The sequence below is a fragment of the Rhinocladiella mackenziei genome (assembly GCF_000835555.1).
Source record: "Rhinocladiella mackenziei CBS 650.93 unplaced genomic scaffold supercont1.2, whole genome shotgun sequence".
In the NCBI taxonomy this organism is placed as follows: domain Eukaryota; kingdom Fungi; phylum Ascomycota; class Eurotiomycetes; order Chaetothyriales; family Herpotrichiellaceae; genus Rhinocladiella; species Rhinocladiella mackenziei.
In genome coordinates, this window is record NW_013550603.1 from 992,929 (window position 1) to 1,018,697 (window position 25,769).

Here is a 25,769-nt window from a genome sequence, read left to right on the forward strand (position 1 = left end):
ATCAAATGAAACGAAGTGGAACGAGAAGATCTCCTGAGACAAAATGCTTCGTTCTTGTTCAAGCCAATAGTGTGCCCCTGTTCCCATTATCGTGCTTCGCGAGTCTGTATTTCCAGCGTGTATTCCCCCTATATTTTGAAAAGTGGATTTCCCAGTGTCAATGGCGGCTGATCTCGGGATGTCGACCGCTCTCTATGACATCGTCGCATTGCCATGCCATCATCGCGTATGCTACATGTCCCAGGTACGGTCTTTTGAGATAGATAGGCTCCCAGCCTTGCCAGCGCCCATAACTATCGATGTGCATAGACCCGGCTTGGGCTCATATTCAATAATGTCAATGGAGGAATTGGTGATCAAGAGGAAATTAGTCACCACGGGTTGAGATCCTCGATTCCATCTCCAGGCTGATATCCATTATAGACCTCGCAACGCTCTGCCATTCCCTTTTTACCGTCCTAAGGGGTATCATGTTTCTATTCTCACATCCCACATCTCATTCGCGAACAACAAGCATTCGCCTGTGTTTCGTCCCATGCCGTCGATCAATCAATCAGTCCGCATGCGCAAAATTAAGCTATCCACGCCCGGACTAACGCTTCCATGCACCTTCATTCAGACGTCCACTCATTCATATCACATTCCATCTCGAGCTGCATTAGCATTCTTCCATTCCGCATTTCGAGGAAAGGGGGCCGTTTCTCATCCTATGAATCAATTTTCATCCAAGCCCATTTTTTCTTTGTCCAACGCCTCCGATACATCGCCAAGGGCCGTAGAATGCTGAATCCCTGCACCTGACCCATCCATCAAGGGACTGGTCGGTGCCGTGACTATTTCACTCTCCCGATCCTTTTCTCGATCTTTCTCTCTCTCTCTCTCCTTGTCTTTCTCTCGATGATCCCTTCCTCCTCCCATACTTCCACTGGTGCTGTCGTTTCGACCATGCCCTACTCCTAGCAACCCGCTACGGACACTAGCACCATCGCCGTACTTGCTGCCGATGTAGCTATTTCGTTCGCTTGCAAATGTGGGCGCAGTCGCCCCCGAAGCTGAGATTAAACTGGCTCTTTCAGCGTTGAGGTTCGATCTGGTATGGGCTGCGCCACCTGCATCCCGAAGTGAAACGGTATCCGCCCCGGGATGAATGACAGTTCCGGACAAGACAGAAAGAGGGAGGGATTCACGGCTTCCGCCAAACATCGAAGCTGGGGCAAGAGCTTTCATGGATGCGTTGGTATCAACCGAATTCCGTCGGCGCCGTTTGGACGATGAAGCTAGAGTCAGGATGGACGCGTCATCCGTGAGGATGTTGTTAGCGGTAGCGGAGTGATATGTTGTAGGATGTGCGTGGGGAGCAAGGTGCGCTGGAACAGCAGTAGCCGGTTGGCCGCCATAGTATGAGGCCGAATTGCTCACAGTGGAGGTGTGGGTGAGCATTGGGGCTGTGGGATTGTTTTGTCCAGTCGCTATGGATTGGACGGTGGTCAGAGTGGTGGCCATGGACCGGATCGAGGGCGAAGGTGAAGAAAATGTACTATCTCTTCCGCCATCTGTTTTGGCAGCAGTGGCACTGGTCCCTGCGCCCGAGGGAGCCGCATCCGACAGAGCCGTTTCTGCTTGTGTGGCCAGTGTGGGAGCCCTGGACTTGTTGCCTGTTTGGCTCTCATGAGACATGGACACCGAATGTTTACTTGGTGACATTGAGCTTCGTCTAGATTTTTGAGAAGATAGGGGTGTCGAGAAAGAGAGGTGGCCATGATTGTGAGGATCGGCACGGGACGATAGAGGGTAGGGATTGTTGCTCTTCTTGGACTTGTTGGTCATGGAGAGGTTCGACCGCCGTGGGTTGGAGCCGGCGTCGTTGGAATCGGTATGGAGAGCCTTGAGATTCGCGAGGCGTCGCACCCAAGCTGTGAAAGGGCGACGTCGGCTGTGTCGGTCTGAGATTCGAGTTAGAATCGTGAGGGAGTCCATGAGTACGATGACAGCTTACCATGAGGCCGATGTTGCGTTTCGGTTGAAGCCATGGGAAAGGGGAGGAAAGTTGGTGGGTACTGAAAAGGACAATTCAGTCACAGCCTTGATAAGTGTGACACGGTTAAAGGAGGTGATTCTCGGTTTATGAAGTGTTGGGACGAGGCTTTGGGAAAGTTGATGGATGTGCAGATGGATGTTTTGAAGCGAATGAGCGTCGAGGGAGGGGATCGCGTAGTGAACCGTGTGTAAGACAGAAATCTAGCAGAATGGTCCGACGAGAAGTCTAGGAGACGGCATGAGGCAGAAATAAAAGACCTGGACGCAAAAAGAGGAGATGTTGAGGCCAGATGTAGTTGTCTTGGGGAGGACGTAACATGGGTTGAACAAGGGCACAAGGCAGCGAGCAGTGGTACGGAGTAGCAGGTCGTCCAGCCCAGTCGTTTGGGTGCCACTGTAACGACCACAGCTCAGTCCGTACGCCACGTGGGCGCTCCATTAGGGACCACCCCAGGGTATCTGGTATCTCGTACTGGATCTCGGGGCTCTAAGCGAGTTGTAAGTATACTGGAGGGCGCGGGGAGCGCCTCCTGCTTACACGCAAATGCTCCCGGTTCATCGTCCCGGTCAACACCATCCCCCACAAATCGATTCTCCCAACTATTAGCTACCCACACGAGTACTGACTTCCTCACATGAAGTCGTCTTCATAGAATCCGGCGTCCCGGTCCTGATTGCTCACCATATTCTCCTCCGTCATCAAATCGTCGTATGCGTGATCCTTCTGCCACCGCAATTCCTCCCGCTGCCTCTTCTCTTCACGATCTCTGGCCTTCTGCTGCTCGCGTTGAATTCTCTCGGCTTTGCGCTTTTCCTTCTGATCCGCTTCCCTCTCGGCCCCCAGGTCGGGAAATTTCTCCACCTTGGTCTTGTTCAGGCGGTTGACGATGGGATTCTGCCGCATAGGAACATGGACCTTTTTCACCATTTTAGGGTTATGGAAAGAAACTTGACCTGTTGTCATTGAGTTATCCTTTCTCAGATTCGACCATGGCGTGTAGATGACTGTGATGTTGTCCTTCTTATTGCCTATCAATAATCGTCACCCAAAGAGTCCGACGGATATGCCGCAGGGCGTAGCTTACCTTCTATTGAGTTTGCTTTTGTCAATTGTGCACAATCTTCAAGTAGAGCCGGCGGGATCGAAGTCCATGATTCGCCAGGTTTGAGTCGGAGGTAAACGTGGGCGCTCGACAGATTGTCAACATGGAACTAACAAACATCAGCAATGAGATTCGCTTCCGATGGAATCTGCCCAAATACCCTAACAGAAGTGAGTGTTGAATTCCCCCCTTCCGGCCCGGAAAATATCTCACCAAACATCCTCATCCCAGCCGAATTTGATCAGGTCTTCATCTGTGGCACCATAAGATACATGACACTATGACCTCCTTCTAGATCTGTGCGCACTTTCGAACTTGTCTTTTCCTACATATATGGAGGCAGACGGTTCCACCGCCGTGGAGGTGAAGTAGTATACCATTGGGGAGGATTTGAGCCAAATTTACCGTTTTGTTGACCGTGAAGTATTCAAGTCAGACCAAGACTTGGCGTCGTCAGGTGTCTCGAACTTGGGAATTGGAGCGATGATTCCAGGCTTGGCATCAATATATCCGTTTGATATCAGAGGAAGTGGGGCTGCCCTCCGTCTTCAAGACTTGAACGTCCTATATCTCCTGGGATCATGCCATGTTAAATGTTGCCAACAGCGTGTGAATAGGTAGGAAACGCTTTCAATATTCTTTATACCTGCTGGCGAGCTTCGATCCTGACCCGCTGATTGATGCCGAACGCAACTATTCTCGTGGTACTGCGGAGCTATATGCAGAGATACTCAAGAGTCTCAGTCCAGAAGACGTGTCAGAGGAAGAGGAAGCTCGAGGTCAAGTGGACACTCTCCGCCTTAGGCTCCGGGATACAAGTCAACCCGAAGAGAAGAGAAAGAAGGGAGGGAAGATGGAAAAGAAGAGGAAAAGGCAAAGGAGGTGGACGTGTCGAATGTGATGATGGATGGACCCAAAGCATTCAAATCCAAGAACCAACGCGGAAAGAAGAAGCAGAAGGGTACCGAGAGGAGGAAAGGAAAGAGGCGAAAGAGACAATTTCGGCATGGTAACGATGGATGGATTGATGCGTGTGTGCAGTCACCGTCTGACCTTGCACTCCTTGTGTTCGATTCTCTCAATTCTGACTACCCCCGTGCCATTAACGTTGGCAGCGGCGGAGTTAGAACTTCGATTGAGAGCAGACCACCGCCTCCGGAGACATTATACACGCGGAGGATAGGATTGATTACCAACCCGAGAGCTTTTGTGCAAGTGAGCGATCCTTGATCCGCAAAGCCAATCACATGGCTTCACTCCCTGCCTTACCCACGTATAAGGACGAAATCAAAGCCAGTAGATTCGACCTGACACCAATCTAGGAGGTCAGTATTGCTGGTCCGTTACGTCTCTTTTCCAGAAGGTCTTGCGATCGCGCGCAGGTCAGGCGTATAGGCATGTGTTGACCCATTGACAACGTCAGGCTGCCACATGTTGTGGGGTGGTTGTATGCTAGGCTACAACACAGGCAGCGGCGCTGATGGACACTGTTTAGGTAGGTACATAGATGGGCTCTATCCTGCATTCATTTGGAGAGCCAGAGCGCACTCTTTCAATTCAAGAAGTTTGACGGCATGTTGGGAGGAAAAACGACACATCGCTACAACCCCTACAAGACTGCAGACAGTAACGTTTGATAAGCGTTCGTGGCTTTGCGAACTACATCAGTGACGTTAGCCATGGGTTGAATCGCAACCCAAGTCCCCAAACGGACGAAACCAGGCGAGCATGATTCGCCAATCGCCAGCAAGGCGGCCCACGTGGAAGTAGCTGACAGAGAAGCAACAGCGACTCGACGATAGTGAGGTTGCTTTCCTAACTACGGAGTTTGGAATAGAGAAGAGGACAACCCACTTGGCTATACCAAAAGTAGAAACCCCGCAGCTATTCGCCCAAGGTCATTGATGTATGCACGTGATCTGGATATGGTTGTGATCCTTGTGTATTGTATGTCGCGGTTTAGAATACCTTGTCGTTTCGAGAATACGTCTTCCTCACAGTCATGTATATACCAGACTTACCCAGTCCTACGCACAACTCTCTACTATGTTAATCTTTTCGTATTAAGTTACTCGCAAGACTAGCTTCTACAGGTAAGGTAGTGTTAGCAGAACTCGGGACTGGCTTCAAGCTCCCTGCAAGAGCAAAGACGTAAGTTTTACAGTGGGCAATTAGGGCCGAGCAAGAAAAGGGAGGCAAAATTTATGGGCTTTTGACTAGCAGTTGGTCCACCCCTTGGCAGATGGATGAATGAGGCTGTACCTAATCTTCACGGGAAATATCAATTCGAGATTAAAACTGCTTGCGGATGAGGGTAATAGCATGTCTTTAATGCCATGAGCCGAAATGATATCTCAGAGACGGTTAGCAATCTGCTACTAGCTCTTCATTACAGGATTCTCGCTGCTTCGGGACACCTACCCCTGCAACAACAAAAGGAATCTTCCCCAGCCGAACTCTCTCAGAATGCCTTATGTGATCATGTTCTTTTCGTCCAGAAAGCTCTGCCGGGACATTTGAAAGATAATCACGTCCCGACTTGGAGGACAGGTTTGGAAGCTGGTCGGAAGACGGTTGATTCTTTCCCTTCCCGGTGTAGGTCGAACTTCGCGGAGGAGTACCAGTTTGGCTGCTGAATGTCGGAGTTGGCCCGCTACTATTCTGGTATATCAATGTACCACTAGCAGCGACTGGGCGTACTGCTGTTGGTTTGCGTCAACAAAGGCCACTTTTCCTGTGCGACAAGCCAGCTTTCAAACAAACTTGAGATGTATTCGCTGTCTTCTATCAGCTTGGTGTGCTCCTGAACCTCGTCGTTGTGCAGAGCGACCCTCGGGAATGCTGTTGTCCATAGAAAACCCTCTAATGGTATGCCGTCGGTCGCGGAGTCCCTGCGCGACAGCACTCTGTCCGACCAAGAGTGACTCTAAATCACTGCGCCAGCAATAACATCAGTTTTTGTATCAGCTGGGAAGCCTCCAGAGTTCGATGTCATGGATGTCCGTGGAGGAGGTGTGACGCACGTCCGATGCGAAGCTGGCATTTGTGTTACGCTGCCTGCAGAACCATTCTACACAAAGACTCCTGAATCCGAAATCTCTTCAGCAGTCCCGGCGGGCTCAAGACTTCCAGGCACAAATCTGAATACTCAGCAAGGAGTGGCATCAACGTCGTCAGACGGGAGGGAAACCCTTCCTGATGTGCGTGTGCTTGTGTACACATTCGCCCGAGGTCCATCGTCGGAGTAGTCTGTAATTATCTGAGCTCTCCATAATATGGGTGCCGCCGTCAGGCTGGCTTGGTATAACCCAGTCATCTTGCGTGGTTTGGGTTCTCGAAAGGGAAGGAAATATCAAGAGGAGAAGGCTGTTGAAGAACGACATTCTAACATCTCACATTGTAGAAAAGAAGATGCAAGTGATCGAGTACGTTATCAGGGGTGTTCAAAGTTAAGTGAAAGAGAAATGGCGATCTTCTAGATCGGCAGACTGTTCGATACCTCCTTGACCCAAAGAGACTTGCCTATGGAGATTTCCAAGTAGATAGTAGATAGCTGGAGAAAGCCGACCTTCCCTGTATTATCAAGTTGAGTCTGCGTGATGTCTTGAATGGCTGTGAACATTTTCCAAGCTGCTTCACAAGATGTACATTGATGCCTGTGATTTGGTGGAGGATAAAAGCGCTCTCGAAAGCCTCTGGGCATGGGATGTATCGTCGATCGTCGATCGTCGATATCTGTTAATCCAGGAGGAAGAAAGGTGACCGCACTCACGGTCCCATGTTGGCTAGCGAGTCGTGGCGTGTTAAAATAGCTACGACACGCTCAATTCTCTTCAGGCTTGTACCGTCACTGCTGAGTATTGCTCAGTCTCGATCATCTTCTGGTCTTCCGCTCCTCATGCTCTGCTCCGTTGAGCTCAAGATCCAGTTTCTGAGCCTTTTCGTCAGTGGAATGGGTATGGCTTGGTCGGCGGCCGACCCTGACTAGGCTGTCAATGGTACGCGGACTATCTCAGGTTCTCAATTTTGGGGCCCTTAGGCTGCACAGGACTCGAGCCGGTTCCCTGCCTGAGCATCCGGCTGAGTGGTGGGATGGGAAACTCGCAGCTTCTTTCGATTCAAACCATGTGCATAGCGGCTGCAATAGCCGCTGGAACCCAAAACTGTCTCATGACTACGTTTAAGCGCTGATCACCGCCTCAGTCTCTGCATAGTTATTCGTGGGTGGCTCGGTTCGTGTGTGACTGCCTGGGGAATTTCTCAGATGAAACCGGCCCCCAACACTACCGCGTTGCGCCGACGCAACCTCCTTACCGGGGTAGGCAACCAACCTATCTGGCCGCCATGTGCACATCTTTCTTCGAACTTTCTTTCACTCCCATCTGATCAACGGCGAACTGGTTCACCATGAGTATCGACATCAGCAAAAGTGCCATACCCTTATTTCAATCCCGGGAACGACTTGAACTTCTCAATGACATCGACAAGTTCCGCCAACATGGCCTCGCTAATCTTCCTCAGATCGTCGTATGTGGAGACACAAGTAGCGGCAAATCGTCTGTCCTTGGAGCACTGTCCGGAATTCCATTTCCCATCGACAGCACCGTATGCACAAGATTTGCCACGGAGATTGCCCTGCGATACTCCCCAGACAAAACCATTACCGGGGAGGCTTTTATCAGTCCTGGATCGGGGTCGTCTGAAGGTCACCGAGCTCGGGTCAAATCATTTCAGCGAGCTATCACAAGCCTTGAGGCGATCCCCGACATTATGCAAGATGCTAAGACGGTCATGGGGATAGGTGAAGCCGCAGGGATCAGCCGAGATGTCTTGCACTTGAGACTTCATGGACAGCCGTTGCCCAATCTCACCCTAGTAGATCTCCCTGGTCTCATACACGCATCCAAGAATACGGATGATATTGCGAAGGTCCAAGAGCTGGTCGAACATTATTTCAAGCAGGAAGAAAGCCTTATTTTGACAATCGTCTCTGCCGAAAACCCTATCGACAACCAAGGTATCCTCACTTCTTCTCAACGGTTCGATCCTGCCGGGGCCCGCAGCATTGGGGTTATCACCAAGCCGGATCTACTCCATCGCCCGGATAAAGCCAGACTGATGCCCACAATCTTGGAACTCGCAAGGAATCAGCACAGTGCATTCAAGTTCAAACGCCCTTGGCAAATCATCAGATGCTTGACCGATGACGAGCGCCAAAAAGGGGCTGACGGAGCTGCGATCGAGACTGAGTTGTTTTGTAGGGACCCGTGGAATGGATTCTCTCGAGACCGACTTGGAACAAGATCTTTACGATCAGTTCTATGCCAGTACCTGGAGGACCACATTGTCCGAGTCTTGCCTCAACTGATTGAGTCCTTGGACACGAGAATCGCTGCGGTCAAGTCCTCTCTGGGGGAACTCGGACCCCATCGGGCAACTCGTGACGAGCGTATGCAATATCTTATTCGAATCAGCAGACGCTATGGTCAACTCGTCAAGGATGCTTTGAATGGCGATTACTCGGATTCTTTCTTCCACAAAAGTGAGCCAGCAAAAAGGCTTAGGGCCACAACGATGGCGCTCACGGATGATTTCGAACATGCAATGCGCACACGAGGTCACATGTTTGAGATCTCGTTTTCCCCCCCTTTATCAGAAGCTTCAGATGGACCACGGCGCATTAGCAGAACCGATGCGCTCGTCAAAGTCGGTAAGCTCCTAGAGGGCTATCGGGGACCAGAGTTGCCATTTCTCTTCAACCCACGCCTAGTGGGAGAACTGTTCAAAGAGCAGTCCCAGAAATGGTCGATAATGGCCTCTGAGTACACTGGTCATATATGTCGTGCCGTCAGAACATTCCTGCGGAAAGTTGTTGAATCGATCTGTCCCTCAACCGGACGGACGGCCGAACTCATTCTCCGTCATGTCTTTGATGACGCTGTATACGACAGTCAGGAAAAACTGAATAAGAAGGTGCTCGAATTATTCGCCCCGTACACCAGTTCATTCTTGTTTTCTACGAGAGGTCGACTACAGGCAAGTATGAAGACAGTAGAAAATCAAGATGAGCCGTTTGCCAAAGCCGACGCTACAACAAGAAGTCGACCGCGTTCTTCTAATCTTGAGAGCCCAGGCTCGGACAACGATACTCGCCTCAAATTACTTCAGTGCTCGAGGGCATATTACAATGTAGCTCTTGAGACCTTCATTGATAATGTCGTCGTACTCGGCGTTGAGTCCTGCCTGCTCTCGAAACTGGAGGAGATGTTTTCTCCCGAAACGGTAGCACGGATGGGAGAGGATAAGCTACAATTGCTCGGGGGCGAATCCGCAGAAATGATATCTGAACGCAGAGACCTTCAGGCGCAATTAGAGACACTCGAGGCGGCTCTGAAAAATTGTCGCAGGCACGCAAGCAGAGAGTTTGGCTTTGGAAGTGACGAAAAGGAATCGGGGACAAGATCGTTGCTAAGCGCCCAAAGTGTGTTCACGCCACGAGGGCTCAATGACGGCAAAGCGAACCAGATCACAGGCGCTGCTGAGCCAGCGGCTCGTTCCGAGACTCGACAGCAAAAGCCATTACCTACTTTAGCCGTTAGCAACGAGAAAGACTCGCCACAGGTCCAAACACTCAGCCGCACAATGCTACCGTCTAGCGAACGAACGAGGGCATCTCCTGTTCCAATTAGCACTGAGACCCAAAAGAACGTTTCTGAAACCCCAAAACGAAGTATATCGTCTCTAAGTGATGCAAATGACACGTCACGTGCTTCTTCGCTTTTCGGGACCTCTACGCTGAAGCAGCAGGATTCGCTTTTCTCAGCTCTGACAGGCCTTGGATCGGAAGTGGCTCCTGGGTCAAGCGGACTTTCTGGGCCAACAACATCTTTTGGGACATCAGCGGTTCCTGGGTCCTTATTTTGGACAGTGCAGTCTTCTGGATCCCCACTTGGGGCAGTACAGTCTTCTGGATCCGCAATTGGGTCATTACAGTCTTCTGGATCCCTATTTGGGCCACGACAGTCTTCTGGATCTCCATTTGGAACATCGCAGTCTCTTGGATCTAAGGAGCCTTTTGGCGCAGCAGCACCCTTGGTGCCAGGAATCTCCTTTGGAGCACCGACAAGGGAAAGTAGTGGAGAAGAAGCAAAGTCAAAATCTCCAGGGCACTCCGAATCGGAGGATAAGTCGTCAGGTTTTAGTAGGTCCACATTCACAGTCGACAATAATGAATGATGTTGTTCATTGACTCAGAAATCAGGTAAATTTCAATCATGTCGAATGACATTCAGTCGCCGTGACATTTCCCTTCCAAGAGTATCCATAGAGGATGTTATTGGCAAGTTTGAGCCACACCAACTTCGCCGGCTCAGACATGGTTTTTTGTACGATACAAACTTCCTTTGTAATAATGATAGGTTCCTGTGCCTCTCCCTCTACTATAAGAGAGGCTTATCTCGGCTGTCTATGTCTTTCGAGGTAAGCTAGTTTCGGATTCCACTCCCCTGTTCATCCAGCCTTTGCTTTTTTTGTGGTACTTCACGCCGATCTAACCAGATTCTCGCAGGAGCACCGCCTTAAAGAATATAGGTACATCTTCAGTGACGAGGTGAAGAAATACGTGGCCACATCACTGTGGCGCAAAAGCACTTGGACCGAAAACAAAATCTCCTATTCTACTCTGCGGTATGATGAGTACCTAGACCTTGTCAGAAACGCAGTTCAGGAAGTCCAGAGTTCAGAAGACAGCTCCTCCAACTCCGACTCCGAATCTGACCGTTTACAAGCTATTGAAAGTCTCCCGAAGTCCCTGTTTCAAGCTCCCTAAATAGGGAAACCTCAGCATAAGAAGACCCCTCTCGAAAATCGAGGAGGCGGTCTCTTCAGATGCCTCTCACAGCGCCTTCCCCTAATCGACGAGGAGTCTTCTAAATGCGCTGACAGGAAGCATGTGCATGAAAGATCAAAATCAGCTTTTGGCTTCTAGATACATCGATACGTCTAGTTGCAGCTGAGCGGAGTGGACTTCTTTCTCAAGCTGAGATGTGATGTAGGTTGGTTCCCCCCACCGTGCTCAGGCTTTCGTGCTTGCGAAATCGTGGGCTTGCAAGAGAGGGAAAAATGGCAAATGGGGTCAATGCTGGGTGGTTGCAAGAAGAAAGGCTTATTATTCTATGAAATTCCATTCTTTGAATATCTTTATGTCAAAACTACAACAACACTATTGACCCTATCTTTGCCTCCGGAAATCTTTCCCAAGATAGTGAGCGTGACATCGTCTTTCACTCTAGGGAGAAAGAAAAAAAAAAAAGTGTCTTTCGAAGCCAGGCGGCCGAATGCCTCATGGAGAGAAGAATACGAGCGTATCAGTCGTCTGCAACAGGTCTGAACCTGCATCACTCCTTGTGACGATCGCGATCATCTATTCGACATTTCGGCTTGCAAACCTCATTGCGGTTGAGGTTGTTGACACTTGCGAAGCTCCTGGAGCATGGCGTGCAGAGGTGCTTCTGGCCGTTATTGGAGGGGTTCTCACTCTCGAAAGAAAATAAGAATGTCGTTGATGCTTGCAGTCACCTCAGGGGCCTGAGATGACTCTGTGTAAGCAAGATGCTTGATGTCAGGAGTTGCTATATCTGGCGTCGATGAGGGTTGGGTGCTCGTGTCCTGCATGTCATAGCTGAACGATCACACGTTTGAACATGTCTATTTCAAGAGCAAGGTCAATCTGGACACCCATCACATTCCTAGTCATTGTCAATAGAAGAGAATCAATATTCCATCCCCATTCCAGTTCCAACGAGAGAGTTCTGCCCTAATCAACCCAAAATACAAGGACAAAAGGAAACATCGACAGCTCAGTTGTAGAACTGAGTGGTGTCCTTCATTGGACTTGGGGCAGGAAAGCAACATGCTCGTTGCAGGTGATACGAAGGATTGCCATCTGCATATTTGTCGTAAATATCAAGCCGTCCCCCTGACAGCGTCACATCCACGACCAGCAGCGAGATTAAACGTCATCGACCCGGCCGCAGCGCTCGTGAATCCCCAGAATGGAGAATGATCAAATTCCAAAGCAGAGATTTTCTTGTGAAGGCCGAGGTCCAATCGGCTGATTAGCAGAAACATCGCGTCCTCGTGTGGGATTCCGTCTCATTAGATCTGGTGATCGGCACGTCTTGCTGGGATGAAGAGCAAAGTTTCTGTATTCAAGTCTTGTTTCAACATGAAAGCGGTCAACCAAAAAAAGGAAATGTCGGGACGCTGTAAGATCAGGGAATGCCACCATGGCAAAGGTTGACCGAAGAAGTCGTCGTTGTCTCTCTGTATCTTGTTCTTCTGGGGGCTGGAAGAAGTAGTCGCTGAAACTCGAATGGGCTAGTCCCAACCAGGTCTAGTCCGTGTCATGTGACATAAGATCTCGTCGTTGCTTGAGCAATCAGGTTTAGGCGACAACAACCAGATCGTCGGACGACTATGCCGCACACCGACCTTTTGCACAATCAACTGTGCTTTGTTCGAGATCCATGGAAATCTTATCAATCCTACGGAGCCGAGGTCGAATTGATGCTCCTACCTTCCGACTCAGTGGATGAAGTCTAGGAGATGAAAGGCCAGGAAACATCATCTGATGATTTCAAGCGCATGTTGAGCTTCATGTCTGAAGACAGGCTGCCCAGGAGCAGGAAGGACATAATTCGACCAAGGGGCTTGAAAGGTGCTCGAGTGACTAGACTCTGGGGCTGATGTGATAAACTTCGACCGCGTATGTGAGCCGGGTGGAATCACGATTGAAGCCCGGCATTAAGCCATATAATAGGGGATCAGATAGATGAAAAGGGTATGTTGTCGTACAAGATTCATGGGCACATGGAGCCAATTTGCAGGTCAAGGGGAAGGCGTTCCGATCCCGTTGGGTCAGGCCGCCCGATTTGATGATGGCCATGTGGGCATTCCTGTTATTTTAGTAAATTTTCTTAATGTTGGAAAATGTTTGCCCCCCAAAGCAGCACAATATACAGGACTCGTGTTTGAGTATGGTGGATTTTCTGGGTTCGGTTCAAGGCAGCCAAGGTGACAGAGGAACGATGGGTAAAGAAAGATTCACCGGGTGGCTAAAGGCTGGCTACATTCAGTGGCCGGTTGCAACACTAAGGGAGGAGTTTGATTGGCGACGGTGATATTCCTTTTTTGTCGATAGATCCAGCGATTTATGCCTCACAGCTGGTCAGCGATCGCAGCGCATTATGAGAGAAATGCAACACGAATTCTGCACAGGATGCAGTGCCGCCCGGTTGGGATGCTCGGGACAAAAATGACTTGTGGAAAAAGGGAGATCTGGACCAAGTTCAAGTTAGCCTTGACAAGCAGGTCATGCGAGGAGGAAAACTTTCTGCTGTATGTGTACTGAACGGGCGAGGTATTAGCCTGAGGATGCTGAGGTTAAAAATTTGGGTTTCAACGGGAGAAAAAGGATGAGACAATGGCACGACTCCGTCACATGGGTTGTCCCCTCACGACGTAAGTTGCTCCGTATTGCGTACGGAGTAATCCGTACCACACACTTCTCGGCACCTTATTGAATGTATGAGGGTACGCAGGAAGCACCGATGTACCTAATGCTAGTGCAGATACTCCGTACTCCATACCAGCACTTATCATTCCTAAGTATACCCAACATAACCTAGGTACCTACAATAGATAATGGCGTGCCCGGCATTCTTTGGCCGAGAACAAACCAGGAAAATCATCCACCACCATATGCCATAGGGGGACCTGGATTTCTGAATACGAGGTACAAACACCGCCAAGCCACGTTCCCCCTCATTCAGAAAGTTGCCGGGTCCACTGAAAGCCACAAAGCCTGGTTCAGCAGATGATTGAAACCGCAGCGCAGTTGTTGTGCGGGACGGGGACCCCGTATACGACCACCCACCACCGGCTCCTTTGTCGAAGGGCGGCCGATGCGGGATTGAGGCCTCGAAGGTCCTAAACTCATCTTCCTATTAGCGGAATGTCCACCGCATCAATGGGCATCACCCACCACAGATTAGAGCTCGACCTTAATTGGGGTCGCATGTTGTCAAATACATCCTCCTCCACACCGGACTTGGTCGCCTGTTATTAAATGGCGGTATGCAGCCACTAGGACGCTCGTGGTTCCCAAATGTTCCGATTCGAAAACCACAACCCAGGTTGGATCGACGAGACAAGAAATATCATACGGCCAAGTTCGGCTCCGCGTCCCTCTGTGCTCGTACGCCCAAACGGCGGCCATCATCACAACCGAAAGACGCTTTGTAGCCTTGGACATCGAAGTAACCACCACTCAATGCACTTCACCGGCGCTCGATCCCCCCAGGCGGGCCGATATCGATGACCCCGAAGCTGGATTTAGTGATCTCATCAAGCATTGCTTAGCTTATCCACCGCAGCATTTTTTCCTGATTGGACGCCATACAATGGCCATGAGTACGTGGGACAGTTGTATCTCAAGGCTTCAGATGGGCGCTGAGAATTTACTGCCGAGCAATCCTTTTACGTGATATAGTGTTGTTGAAGCCATGAGCCATTTGAACAACGTCACGCTTCTCTCGAATGGTCTGAGCAGCCTGATAGCCATTGACTTGTAGCTAGCCTCAGAAATTAATAAGCTAAAGTACACGAGTCGCGCAGGCACATAATTTTTCTCAAAAGCTCAAACCCCGGGTTCGGACATCCAAGATTGTCGTCATGCAGCAGAGAGCCAAAAAAGTAGGAGACCCACGGCACGATTGAGTTCGGTTGTCACTCAGAACAAGGGAAAATTCAGCCATGCCGCAAGTTCGTCAAACCCTTGGATAATATCGAACGCCATCGGGGATGTGGGGCTAGACGCGAAGGAGGACTGGCCTATCCTGTCTGTTCATAGCCTGGCGCGCCTGGTAACTTTGCAAAAGATGAAAATCCCATCATCCAGCTAGTCGACGGCTTGTTGGCCATGGGCGGTGGAAGCCTATTTGGTACACGGGATGATTGCCTTTTATTTCCCTAGGACCTATTGATGGCGTTTAGATTTTTAGCTGGCCGGCCCGCCCCTTACTTTCTCAACTACCCGATCTCTGTTGTGGTCACCAGATAGCAGTAGAGAGTGGGGGATTTTTGCTGATCCCGGTTTACATCTTGCTGCTCCATTTCATCTTCACCTGATCGCCCCTTGGTGATCGGGTGGTCAAAAAGGTAGCACCCTTCGAGACAAGGACGTCAATGTTGTCAGTTGTAAAGCCGACCAAATTGTCCTGCCGACTGTTAAAATGGTTCTTGACAACCTTGAGCAGGTCCATGTCCACTCCTAGACGAACTTTAAGCAATCAAAAGGTCAGAAGGAGATTCATACCGTGCTCCCTATTGGCTCGTTCATTCCAACTTACTCAGGGAATGGGTCGGTCGCTCCACAGGGTGGGGGGTCCTTTTTCATTCGTTTCTATGCAGGTATACACTTTTGGTCAATTCGGCTAATAAGTGACGCTTGACCGGCGAGAACCTTGACTTGAATCCTAAGACCTTAAACGTTGCGAGGAAAAGACCCCAAAGTCAATTTTTGCGTCCTGGCAGGTCGACATTGATAAAAGTTCAAGATGGGTTTCACCCACGGCTTTCTGGGCGCTAGTGCTGGGGCTTTCCGTCGCCGCACCCGAGTGCTGCAGAACCCCTCCTTCCCCAACCGAACAACCGTGGCCAACTTCGACCCTTGATCTGTTGGGTTTGCTACAGGCCCAAGCAAGGTACAAGCGGCTGCGAGAAGCCCAAACTGGTGCCCCGTCGGCGTACCCAGCTTGCAGTCCAAACGCCCAGACGGTTGATTGACTCTGGGGACTCGAGGATATTGGTGCCGATAACTCCGTTACACGTGCTCGGCACCCAAACCAGACTTTCTGTTTTAGAGTATGTTAGTCGACTCGATCGCAATCACAGGTGAGTTTGATGCCGTAACCCGGTATGTGCCTCCGTGTCACATCGAACGCGTGACATTTGCGATGGCCCATGTCATCTGTGTGGAGCCCTGTTCGCGAGTTATCAGCAAAAGCTTGATGGACGAAGGATGAAAACCAATTCTTGACCCCCTCCAGCTGCATGGGGTCAGGATCATGTTCTTGACACCAAAAGCACGCTTTTTATGTTTCGCTAAGAACGGTCACAACGCGCCGCACGCTGGTGGGGCTTTGGAGGACTTGTTTATTTGGCCTAAAATGTTATTTCTCTTTGGCACGACCACATTCTTCTCCATCATTCTCTGCCTGTGAGGCTCTTACTCAGCTTTGAAAAATCCCTACCTGCCATGGACTGTTGCTCGATCTCGAGGTGCTTTCTGAACCACGATCAGAGCTAACACCAAACACTTCCTGTCTCTCTCATCTAAGTCCGTACTTGACTTGCATTCCGACAAGTACGACCAGTTGGAGATGTCCCGGACACCTAAGTTGACCGTTAGACAAGCCCTTCAGATAGCTCAGAACAGCCAAACCGGCCAGATTGACCCTCAGATTCTCCAAATTCTGGAAGAGGCTCTCGCCCAAATCTGGACCCGCATCCAGGCTCAGCCCAACACTTATTTTATGAACGAACTCGAATTCGCCATCTTCAACCGCTATAGAGGACGGTCCGAATTTCAGAACGAAACAGCGCGGAAGGCTGTGTCACGGTATTGGAATAGTCGCGGCACCAGAAACAGGGTCTGAGGCATCTCTCCGCGCTATTAATGGGCCATCTAAGGAACACGCGGCACCAATTCCCGTCTGAAAAAGTTCCACGAAATCCCCCCCAAACAGACGGGAGAATTTGCTGGGATTCATGTGGCCGTTCTCACTCGTTTCTTCAGAAAGTCCCTACTTGGCACCACTGCCTCTCCGATTTTCAAACCAAATGAAGGACTCATCCATGGCCTCCATGGATGGGGTCTATTTGCAGGATTACTGCACTCGTTTGCTCTCGACCAGGTGTTAACGCCCCTTAAAAATTGCAAGTGCTAGGGATGGAGGATTTGTATCTCCCCGCTGCCGAGAGGGATGGGAGAGGTCTAATTGGACATTTGGCACACTTGTCTTGGGCATGTTTGATAGTGGACAACAGTACCATCTCGGCCGGGTGTGGCCCATCTCTAGGCCTGGAGACTTGCTCGAAAATGGCCAGGCAACCAACCGGTAGGGCCCCTGTGTCATGTTACCAAACACTTTACGCTCTTCATCATCTTTGTTCATAGCTTGCTTTCTTTGTCAGAAGAAGCATCCTCCCCCTTGCTCATATATACGGAGCGATCCCAAAATACTTTCACCAGGCATGCAAGGCATCATTCAAAAGAGTATGAGAGGTATCTAGGCACCTTCATCGCCGATCAGATGCCCCAAAGCAACATCCTGTCCTGACGAAGACGAAGCCGATGCCTATGGCCACGTCCTTGCTATACTTCAGAAACATTAATACCAAGAAATATATCTGAAGCAGGTTCAATTGTCAATAGTCCAGGAAGAGATGGAAAGGAAACAATCACATTGTGCACCAACGCGATTGACTGCGGTATGAAGGTATATTAATGAGGCACATCCCGATGCTGACTTTGAATGTAGGGACCGTGCAACCACAACATCTACTTCATCTATTAAGATGGCACTTGATTATCGTCCCCCACCTTCTTGATGAATATGCGTCTGTTACATCCCACGGTTATTTTAAGCCCTTTCGCTGATATTCGCGTGACCCTCGCCGCCGGCGGCCTGGATGGACATGATGTCCTGAGGGCGAATCGACCAGGCAGAGCGATACGCGCTCCTGTAAGACGGGATGCTGCCAAAAGAGATTTCAAGCAGGTAAGGACTGAGATCGAGTCGTGATTTTGATATAGATTTCTCACACTGTTTAGCTTCAATCGCAATAGTCGCCTCCCATTAGGACAACCTCCGTCTGTGATGAGTTTGATGGTTGTCTTTACGTTAATCCACGAAATGACACCTGATAGCTGCAGGGCTTTACCAAATACCGGGGGGATCATATCACAGGAGAATGCCGCCAATTTTCAGCGCCTGCATTGACGCTTGCATCGAATACAATCGGGCAGCATCGCCAGGAGCATGCTTGGGCATCTATTTCCACCATCCCAATTGAGGCGCCGTGGGATTATATACGAGGTACTCAGATGTCAACGATGTCGCTCTTGCGTACGAAAAAGGAGGCAAGACTCTCACAGCCCCTGGCTCTTCGTGTACCGTCTTCCATTATCACAGATTCAGGCCTCGAAATTGCTGGCTAGGTGCACCTTCTTGATCGCTATTCGATTGAAAATACCAAGGCATGGACAAGAAAGGCAGTAATATGAAAGTTCCAGATGTCCCGGATTCAGCACTTCTGATCCGTGGCTCCAATGGACAAATGTTTGCGGCGTTGCAATCAGATCCGACATTTTCTGGCACACCAACTCAACCACCTTCGGTCGATCCTCTACCTAGAAGCACAACTACCTCAGGAGAGCTAATCGTGCCGACGCTATGATCGAGCCCGACTTTAATGCCGCAGACCCGAGTACCACGTTTGGGATTTTGACTACAACGACGACTCCGACAAGCATTCTCTATCTCACCCCATGTTCTCCTGAACACCTCCCTTGTTCTCCTGGATCCAGCTCTCTTTCGACCACCGCCGTTCCTAGCCCTAGCTCAAGCAGGACAACTCTGACCACGACCTCCTCTTCGATGAGCACCATCATGGCACTATCCCAGCCCACAAGGATCACCTCGATTCAGATCACGGATTGTGGATCAAGGCCGGCGACTTCTCTGTCATCCATATCCACGACTGGGATTTCCCCTTCCGTGCTAACTACGACCACATCGGCAGCTTTCACCTTCAAAGCGCAGACCACGTTCACAACCGCCGTATGGTTTACTGAGTACAGAATTTAGATTGCCGAGATCTGCGCAGCGACACCAACCCCGGACTCACAGTCCACTATTATCTCTACAACAGTTGGATATAGGACGGAGATATCGTGCTCACCGAGTGCCTGTTCGGATGTGATGCTTGTCAACAAGTTTGATGGCTGTTTGTACAGCGACAGGAACATGTGTAATTCTTTGAGAGGTGGGATTTTTGGGGGGTTTTCTTGACCACGCAGCATCCTAAGAGAATTTCTGGCCTCTGGGGCTTTTCAACAATCTATTCTAGACACCATTTGGAAATAATTCTGCTTACCGTGTCTGATATTTATCGGTGATCACATGACTTCCGGCCTCGGTTGGTGCGCAGGATTTCGGAGAATAATTTGAATTTCGCTTACGGAAAAATCCAGACAATCTGGCAGCTTCGGAACCGGAACAAGTCTGCCGAGTAGCTGCCGAGCAATTTCTCAAAGCCAAATCTGTCCTCCCTTCACACTCAGCTCTGCCAGTCTTATCGCCATACGAAGTTCCACGACAGGCATTGGATTGATCGCAAGTTTGCATTTGCTCTCTGTTTCTGACCTGTGGTATTTCTACCGAATCAATTCCGCACCATGTCTCTGCCGCGAAGTGGCCCGGCCGCGGTCTCCAGCAAGTGGCCTTCAATGATAATGAACCTTTAGCAGCTGCGCATTTAGAGGCCCACAGTTCTCTGAAAATGCCCTCCTCGTTTTGTGCAACCAGATTCCTCATTGTCACGTTTTCTTTGTTCGCGATTCACTAGAGTGTACAGGTGGGTGCGCTGTCGCTTTTACTCTCTACGCGGAACACGATATCTTCTCAGAATTCTATCGCCCTTCCAATTCTCCATAAATGGCCTGTGACGTTTGGAATGCTCAGTACAGGCCTCACCTAAGGAAAAGAAATCCTGCTCGCCCCTTCAACGATGGCGGTCTGTGGACACGTATCTGCTGCTTTGGCCTTGGTCATGGCCCTATTTGGCCTGGCGAACGCAGACTCATGTAATCCCTTGAATTGTTAGTCTCCAATATCAGCATGCCTTGCTCTTGCTGACTTCGTATTTTGTAGGACCGTGCGCTGCAATTCCTGGCTTAGCAACAAGTTCATACCTCGTTGATTTCACACAGCGAACATGAACTCTCTCTGATTGGATTCTCGCCGATACTGCTACTGTCACTTGCGACGGCCCCAACGGCGCGAACTTCGTAAAACCCTATGGTGTTCCTTACATTTGATCTCCTTTTTCCGGAAACAAACTTTGCTGGATTCAGCGGCAAAGTTCAGACCAATTACTTTGGTAAAGGTATGGCCGGATACTATGATAGAGGCACTCAACCAGCGGTAACCTCGCCTCAGGACCAATTTCACACTTATCCCTTGGATTGGAAACCCGGCTCTTTGACTTGGTCCATCGATGGTGCGAACATTCGCATTTTGAAGAATTCCTATCAAACATCTGGCGAGTATCAATGTCCTTAAACACCGCCTCGCCTCCATCTGGATGTGTGATGCTCTGGAGACCCAGACGCCAATAGCGCAACAGGAGCATAGAGAGGTGGATACGCCAACTCTAACGCCGCTCCTTTTACAGCATATGTGAAATCAGTCAAGATAACAACCTCAAATCCTTGTTTGAGCTGGCAGTACCCTAACCATTTGATGGCACTTCCAGGTCTATGCAATGTACAAACCAGACTTTATTCCCAGGCTCCCCGTGTACCTACACGGTTATCTAGGGCGATGACAGTTACAAGATTGCGAAGACTTTGGGAGCCACTTTCGATGCCATGAAGACTGCAAATCCTGGCGTCAACTCAAACATTCTGCTTGTAGGAGAGTCTCTCACTGTTCCTGGGGAAACTGCACAGCTTCTTCAATCACGACGGCTTCAACCACCACTGCGATCACATCTACGCTGAATCCCCCAGATGGTTCGATCCCCACTTCCACGGTCACGATGACTTCTTCACTGATCTCATCAATTACTTTAACGTCAATGACTTCAACCACAGTCTCCTTGAGCATGACCGCTTCAGGCACTATATCTGCAAATTCAATCCCCACACCCAGCACGTCAATTTCTTCGATGGGTTGGTCTTCAAGCGTCTTATCAACCAGTACTTCTTCAAGCATGACTTCATCCAATATACCTGCAACTTCGATCCTGACACCAATAAAGTATTCCTCGACTAATTTGTCCACGAGCGTCACGGCGACTTCAATGACTGGGAGTGGTGTCACCACCACCACTGCCACAATCTTCTTACACTATCGTCGCGGGCGATTACGGTCATGTTATTGCAAAACAAGACTGGCTGCAGTTTTGATATGCAACCAAGACAATTGCTTACGGAATATGATTGGTCCTCGATACTCGTTATCGACGCACGCTTTCTGCACTGGATACACTACTGTGACATCCAACACTACCGCTCTCTCGACGTTCCAGGACGGTCGTTCAAAAGACGTCAAGAGAACCAGCAGTGCTTGCAAGTGCTTAGTGACTAGTTGTGATGCGTGGGCGGGGACCTCTGGCACTCTAGCTATAACAGGACCACCGTCGCAAGCTGAAACCCCGTCGTAGAGGCTGAAGAGATCGCCTTTGAAACCGTGTCGGGCTCGCTATTGGGAGCTCTATCATATTATCCGTATTCTCCATGAAAGACGCAAGTGTGATTATTTTCGTGTAGTTTATTATCCCTTGGGATGCTTGGAATTGCGTGCCTGCCAGCTTGGCTGTTATTACCCTTTCCCTGCTGCCATCATTGATTGCGACAAGGCTGCGCCACGTGACTCGAGTTCTATCTTGGCAATTTTGACAGTTTTGGGACGACAATCTTGGCACCCACAATAGGCACAGCCGAAACATTTTGGGTTTGCGAGAGTCAGAAGAACAAATTTGTCAGTCTCTTCGCTCCACCGACGATTCCCGTATGCTTGAAAGTCCTTGGATGAAACGACAACTGACCTCGACGCAGAGCCTTCGACGAATAAAGAGTCAAGATGACGAAGGGAACGAGTTCTTTTGGAAAGAGTACGGCTTGCAGTTTCATTGAGATTTGAAAAGTTAGGCTTCTGACGGTGATGGACAGGACATAACAAGACTCACACTCTCTGCCGGAGGTATGCCAAACGGGATGTTGCCCTTGGTGGAACGTCGATCGCTGAACAATCATGCAGATGTGGTCACCGAAGCCTTCATATCCAAAAACATACTTGCGCTAACTGCGGAGTACGAAGTTCCCTACCCTCTTGACCCCGGAATCCGGATCTCAATTCTAGGATACATCCAACTGACATGTATTTTATAAACAGTATCCTGCCGCCAAAATACGGAAATATGAATGGAGTGAGAAGGCTAAGAGACGCAAGACCACCGGCACCGGTCGCATGAGATATCTACAGTCTGTCGCTCGGTAAGGACTGACCCATTCTAGTTGCTACGTCGTTCCACTGGAGAGCACCACACCGCGCTGAGAGAGACAGAATTGAACGGACCAATTTTTTATTTTCTTTTTGCCTCTTGGAACAAGGGATGGACAGTCGATTGGTCTTGATTGCTGCATAGAAATATATCGGCTAACGGCTCTCAATACAACAGTAAATTCAAGAATGGCTTCCAAACCGGGGCACCAAAGGGAGCACGAGGACCCGCGAAAGCATAAATGAAAGAGTTGTCCGAATGGTTTGGTTTCAAGTCAATGGGAGCAAAGGTTACGTTGAGGGAGGGGATAGTCACGCAAAACTACCATACAGCGTATCCAAAGATGAGCCAAAGAGAGAGAACTTCAGCATGGATGGAGAGAAGCGTTCAACATCAAGCACATCTCAAGCTTCTCATTCTTGTTGCCGCGGGGAGAGGGTTGTTGGTGGCATGGCACGTCATGGCTCAAAGATCTCGTCGAGACTTGACGGGAGTTTATTGCACACTTGCAGGGATTCGGTAGGGCTCACGAGGAAAAATTTACTTCAAGAGAGCGACAAAGAAAATATTTGTTCAATTTTGATTTCCTTGTAGTCGATTGAATTCTCTTAACCCTCTACCTGGCGGATATGTATCAACTCTGTTCCCGACCAGAAGAACAATTTTCCTACTTCGGCAAAAGTCTTTAGCCAGTGTCCTCTACATTTGATATGCTTTCACCTTCCTATGTAAAACCTGTCCAGTTGAGCTACCACAAGATTGACACACAAAATTCTCACTCTGTAATCCAATTCTAAAATTCTCTTTCTGGTAGCACTGAAGATGCCACCTATCATCCCGCCTGCTCTGGCCGCATTTATTCAGCAAAGCCTCTCGCCTCACACACAGACGCTGATAACTCCCGTGCTCAGCACATCGTCGACATGGCTGTGTCTCCGTTTCATCTATGCGGCGCTATATGGGTTCGAGGATGTCGACGGGGCGCCACAAATAGGGACGGGCTCAGACCCCACCACCGGTATTGAAAAAGTCATCTGTGTCAGTCTCCTCATGCCCTTGAGCTTGTGGGTTGAGATGGGGAAGAAAATGGTACGGTAGTCACTCTTGCACTCTTTCTTCTGCTTCTGCAAGTACTTCTCCCCTACGTCAGGATTTTTCTTTCTAGACGTGGCGCGGCTGTGCATCGAGGTTTTACCTCTCTTCTCCAGATGTGGAGTTTTTGCTTCTTTTCTGCTTAGAGCCAGATGGCGCAGTGAATCACGCATGCATGTACTAACGGGCCTTTCGATATTGAATAGGGTTTGGATATTTTGTCTCTACTGAAGAGCACGAGACTCGTATACGTCGATGGTCTCACCTGTGGGAAGGCGGCCAGCGTGGGATCTGGGACTGGAGTTGGAACCGCAACCTCGCATGCACCTACAACGAGACTGAAGTCCCTGGCGTTGAATGATGTGCGAGACGCATTGGACATGGCGTTGAAAGCTGTGTCCTCGTCTCCGTCGACGCCTCCGCCTATATCGACGTCTGTATCAGCGACGACAAAGTCTTCTACAGGTCCTGCCCCTTTCCGAAGATCTCCTGCTTCCACATCGCTCCCCGGTCCTGACTCCTGCACGAAACCCTTGATCCTTCTGGACGGCATCGACTTCCTCCTCGCTTCGCAGCCGTCTATCACTCCCATGTCGCTTCAATCATTCCTGTTCATGCTTCGCACGCAGTCCCATACGTTGGTGGTAACCTGCCATGCCGACTCGCCGTTGCTCCATGCCTCTTCGGCTACACCCACAGGTGCCGATGTTGGCTCACAACTGGAACGCAACCACGCACATTTCCTAACGAATCTGGCGCACCAGAGTCGTTGGGTGTTTCAGCTACGAGGTCTGGACACGGGAAGTGCGAAGGACGTCACTGGTGTAGTCCGAGTGAGTCGAGGCGGCGACATAGGTGTCGATGACGAGAACGAGGGGAAGCCAAACATCCATGCTCTGAGAGGCAGTGATGTATTAGCGGACGCTGAGTGGCTTTATCAGGTCAAGTGCGATGGCTCAGCGAGCGTCTGGGGGCGTGGTGAATGATTTTCGCTGGACATCGAGCCTTGAGGAAAGATATTGACGTTCGCAGCCCAGAAGACTCGTAGAGAGTTTGAAGTGCCAATGTATGATTGCAGTCTTTCTCTTTATACCTCAATGAGTCTGTAAACTCGGGATTTAGGGGGGGTTATTCCTGTATGTGAGAGACATCCTGGATTAAAGACGCTACTTTCGTTTGAATTCCTGGTGAATTCAATCGGAAGCAATTCCGCACTCAAGCTGCCTTTTTCATGATGGCAAACAGAATGATGCCATTCTCGCTTATTTGACTTCACCAGTGTAGTTCGTATCCGGGGTTGTTTACGAATATTCTCTCCTCTTGTGCTATGTGCATGCCGAAGAGAGAATTCCCTGCTCCCGTGCAGATCAGTATTCTTCATCAATCTATTGTCGCACGGTGAGACGAATTCCTCTCGGATCGCTCATTGGCTTGTTCCATAATGTCGGATCCGTTCTTGTACTCTTACCCGTCCCCCTTGAAAGGCTATGAGAACCTTCCACCTCTTCCTAAAGACTTGAACGAAGATGGAAAATCTTTCAAGAACACAGTGACAGGCATTCTGAGCGAGAGTTACCAGAGATTTACCTCTGGCGTGACAAACGGCCGTCGAGGCGGATTTGACATTCATATTTACTATCACCACAATAGTGAGGAGCAGAGAGAATTTGCGAAAGAGTTGTGGGAGAGGGTTCGGAGGGAATTTCCAGAGTTGAGGTGAGAATCATGATGTGTTGGCATACCGACACTGCACTCCGTTGCTTCCAATGCTGATATGAATCGTCACAGAATATACCGACTCTGGGATCGTCCGGTTGGACCACACACGATGGCCATGTTTGAGGTCAATATTTTCACACCAGCACAGTTTGGGGCTTTCATACCCTGGCTGATCATCAATCGAGGGCCGCTGTCTGCTCTCGTTCATCCCAATACGGATGATGGCGATGAATTGAGAGCACACAGCCAGCGAGCGACCTGGCTGGGAGAGCGTGTTCCGCTTGATCTGGGCATGTTGAAGAAGTTCCAGGACAAAAAGCGACAAGAACAGGAGAATGGGAAGAAAGAATAGCGGGGATATGTTGGTGCGGATACCTTGCCGCGTACAAGTCACTTTTTGGGGACAGCAGTTCCTGCCTGCTCAATGCCTTCTCTTGTCCTCTTTGCCCACCGAAGTCTCTCCAG

The 25,769-nt window shown here is 49.8% G+C and overlaps 9 protein-coding genes across 9 annotated transcripts; 6 read left to right on the top strand and 3 right to left on the bottom strand.

Moving 5' to 3' along the window:
- Window positions 1-714: 714 nt before the first annotated feature.
- Window positions 715-2,030, bottom strand: Z518_02172 (uncharacterized protein; the record flags this gene model as incomplete). The annotated part of the gene is made up of 2 exons (XM_013419201.1): window positions 715-1,943; window positions 1,997-2,030. The coding sequence occupies 2 exons, from the start codon at window positions 2,028-2,030 to the stop codon at window positions 715-717; spliced, it is 1,263 nt and encodes a 420-aa protein (XP_013274655.1).
- A 638-nt stretch (window positions 2,031-2,668) lies between these two features.
- Z518_02173 (uncharacterized protein) lies at window positions 2,669-3,520 on the bottom strand (the record flags this gene model as incomplete). The annotated part of the gene is made up of 3 exons (XM_013419202.1): window positions 2,669-3,066; window positions 3,123-3,249; window positions 3,470-3,520. The coding sequence occupies 3 exons, from the start codon at window positions 3,518-3,520 to the stop codon at window positions 2,669-2,671; spliced, it is 576 nt and encodes a 191-aa protein (XP_013274656.1).
- Window positions 3,521-7,547: 4,027 nt separating this feature from the next.
- Window positions 7,548-10,207, top strand: Z518_02174 (uncharacterized protein; the record flags this gene model as incomplete). Its single annotated transcript, XM_013419203.1, has 2 exons — window positions 7,548-9,870; window positions 9,948-10,207. 2 exons carry the CDS (start codon window positions 7,548-7,550, stop codon window positions 10,205-10,207), a joined length of 2,583 nt encoding a protein of 860 aa, XP_013274657.1.
- Window positions 10,208-10,607: 400 nt separating this feature from the next.
- Z518_02175 (uncharacterized protein) lies at window positions 10,608-10,968 on the top strand (the record flags this gene model as incomplete). Its single annotated transcript, XM_013419204.1, has 2 exons — window positions 10,608-10,619; window positions 10,708-10,968. 2 exons carry the CDS (start codon window positions 10,608-10,610, stop codon window positions 10,966-10,968), a joined length of 273 nt encoding a protein of 90 aa, XP_013274658.1.
- Window positions 10,969-16,582: 5,614 nt separating this feature from the next.
- On the top strand, window positions 16,583-16,858 carry Z518_02176 (uncharacterized protein; the record flags this gene model as incomplete). The annotated part of the gene is made up of 1 exon (XM_013419205.1): window positions 16,583-16,858. One exon carries the CDS (start codon window positions 16,583-16,585, stop codon window positions 16,856-16,858), a length of 276 nt encoding a protein of 91 aa, XP_013274659.1.
- Window positions 16,859-18,464: 1,606 nt separating this feature from the next.
- Window positions 18,465-18,662, top strand: Z518_02177 (uncharacterized protein; the record flags this gene model as incomplete). Its single annotated transcript, XM_013419206.1, has 1 exon — window positions 18,465-18,662. One exon carries the CDS (start codon window positions 18,465-18,467, stop codon window positions 18,660-18,662), a length of 198 nt encoding a protein of 65 aa, XP_013274660.1.
- Window positions 18,663-20,911: 2,249 nt separating this feature from the next.
- Window positions 20,912-21,363, bottom strand: Z518_02178 (uncharacterized protein; the record flags this gene model as incomplete). The annotated part of the gene is made up of 2 exons (XM_013419207.1): window positions 20,912-21,294; window positions 21,339-21,363. 2 exons carry the CDS (start codon window positions 21,361-21,363, stop codon window positions 20,912-20,914), a joined length of 408 nt encoding a protein of 135 aa, XP_013274661.1.
- Window positions 21,364-23,315: 1,952 nt separating this feature from the next.
- Z518_02179 (uncharacterized protein) lies at window positions 23,316-24,571 on the top strand (the record flags this gene model as incomplete). The annotated part of the gene is made up of 2 exons (XM_013419208.1): window positions 23,316-23,582; window positions 23,792-24,571. The coding sequence occupies 2 exons, from the start codon at window positions 23,316-23,318 to the stop codon at window positions 24,569-24,571; spliced, it is 1,047 nt and encodes a 348-aa protein (XP_013274662.1).
- Window positions 24,572-25,026: 455 nt separating this feature from the next.
- Window positions 25,027-25,656, top strand: Z518_02180 (uncharacterized protein; the record flags this gene model as incomplete). The annotated part of the gene is made up of 2 exons (XM_013419209.1): window positions 25,027-25,301; window positions 25,374-25,656. 2 exons carry the CDS (start codon window positions 25,027-25,029, stop codon window positions 25,654-25,656), a joined length of 558 nt encoding a protein of 185 aa, XP_013274663.1.
- Between the last annotated feature and the right edge of the window lie 113 nt (window positions 25,657-25,769).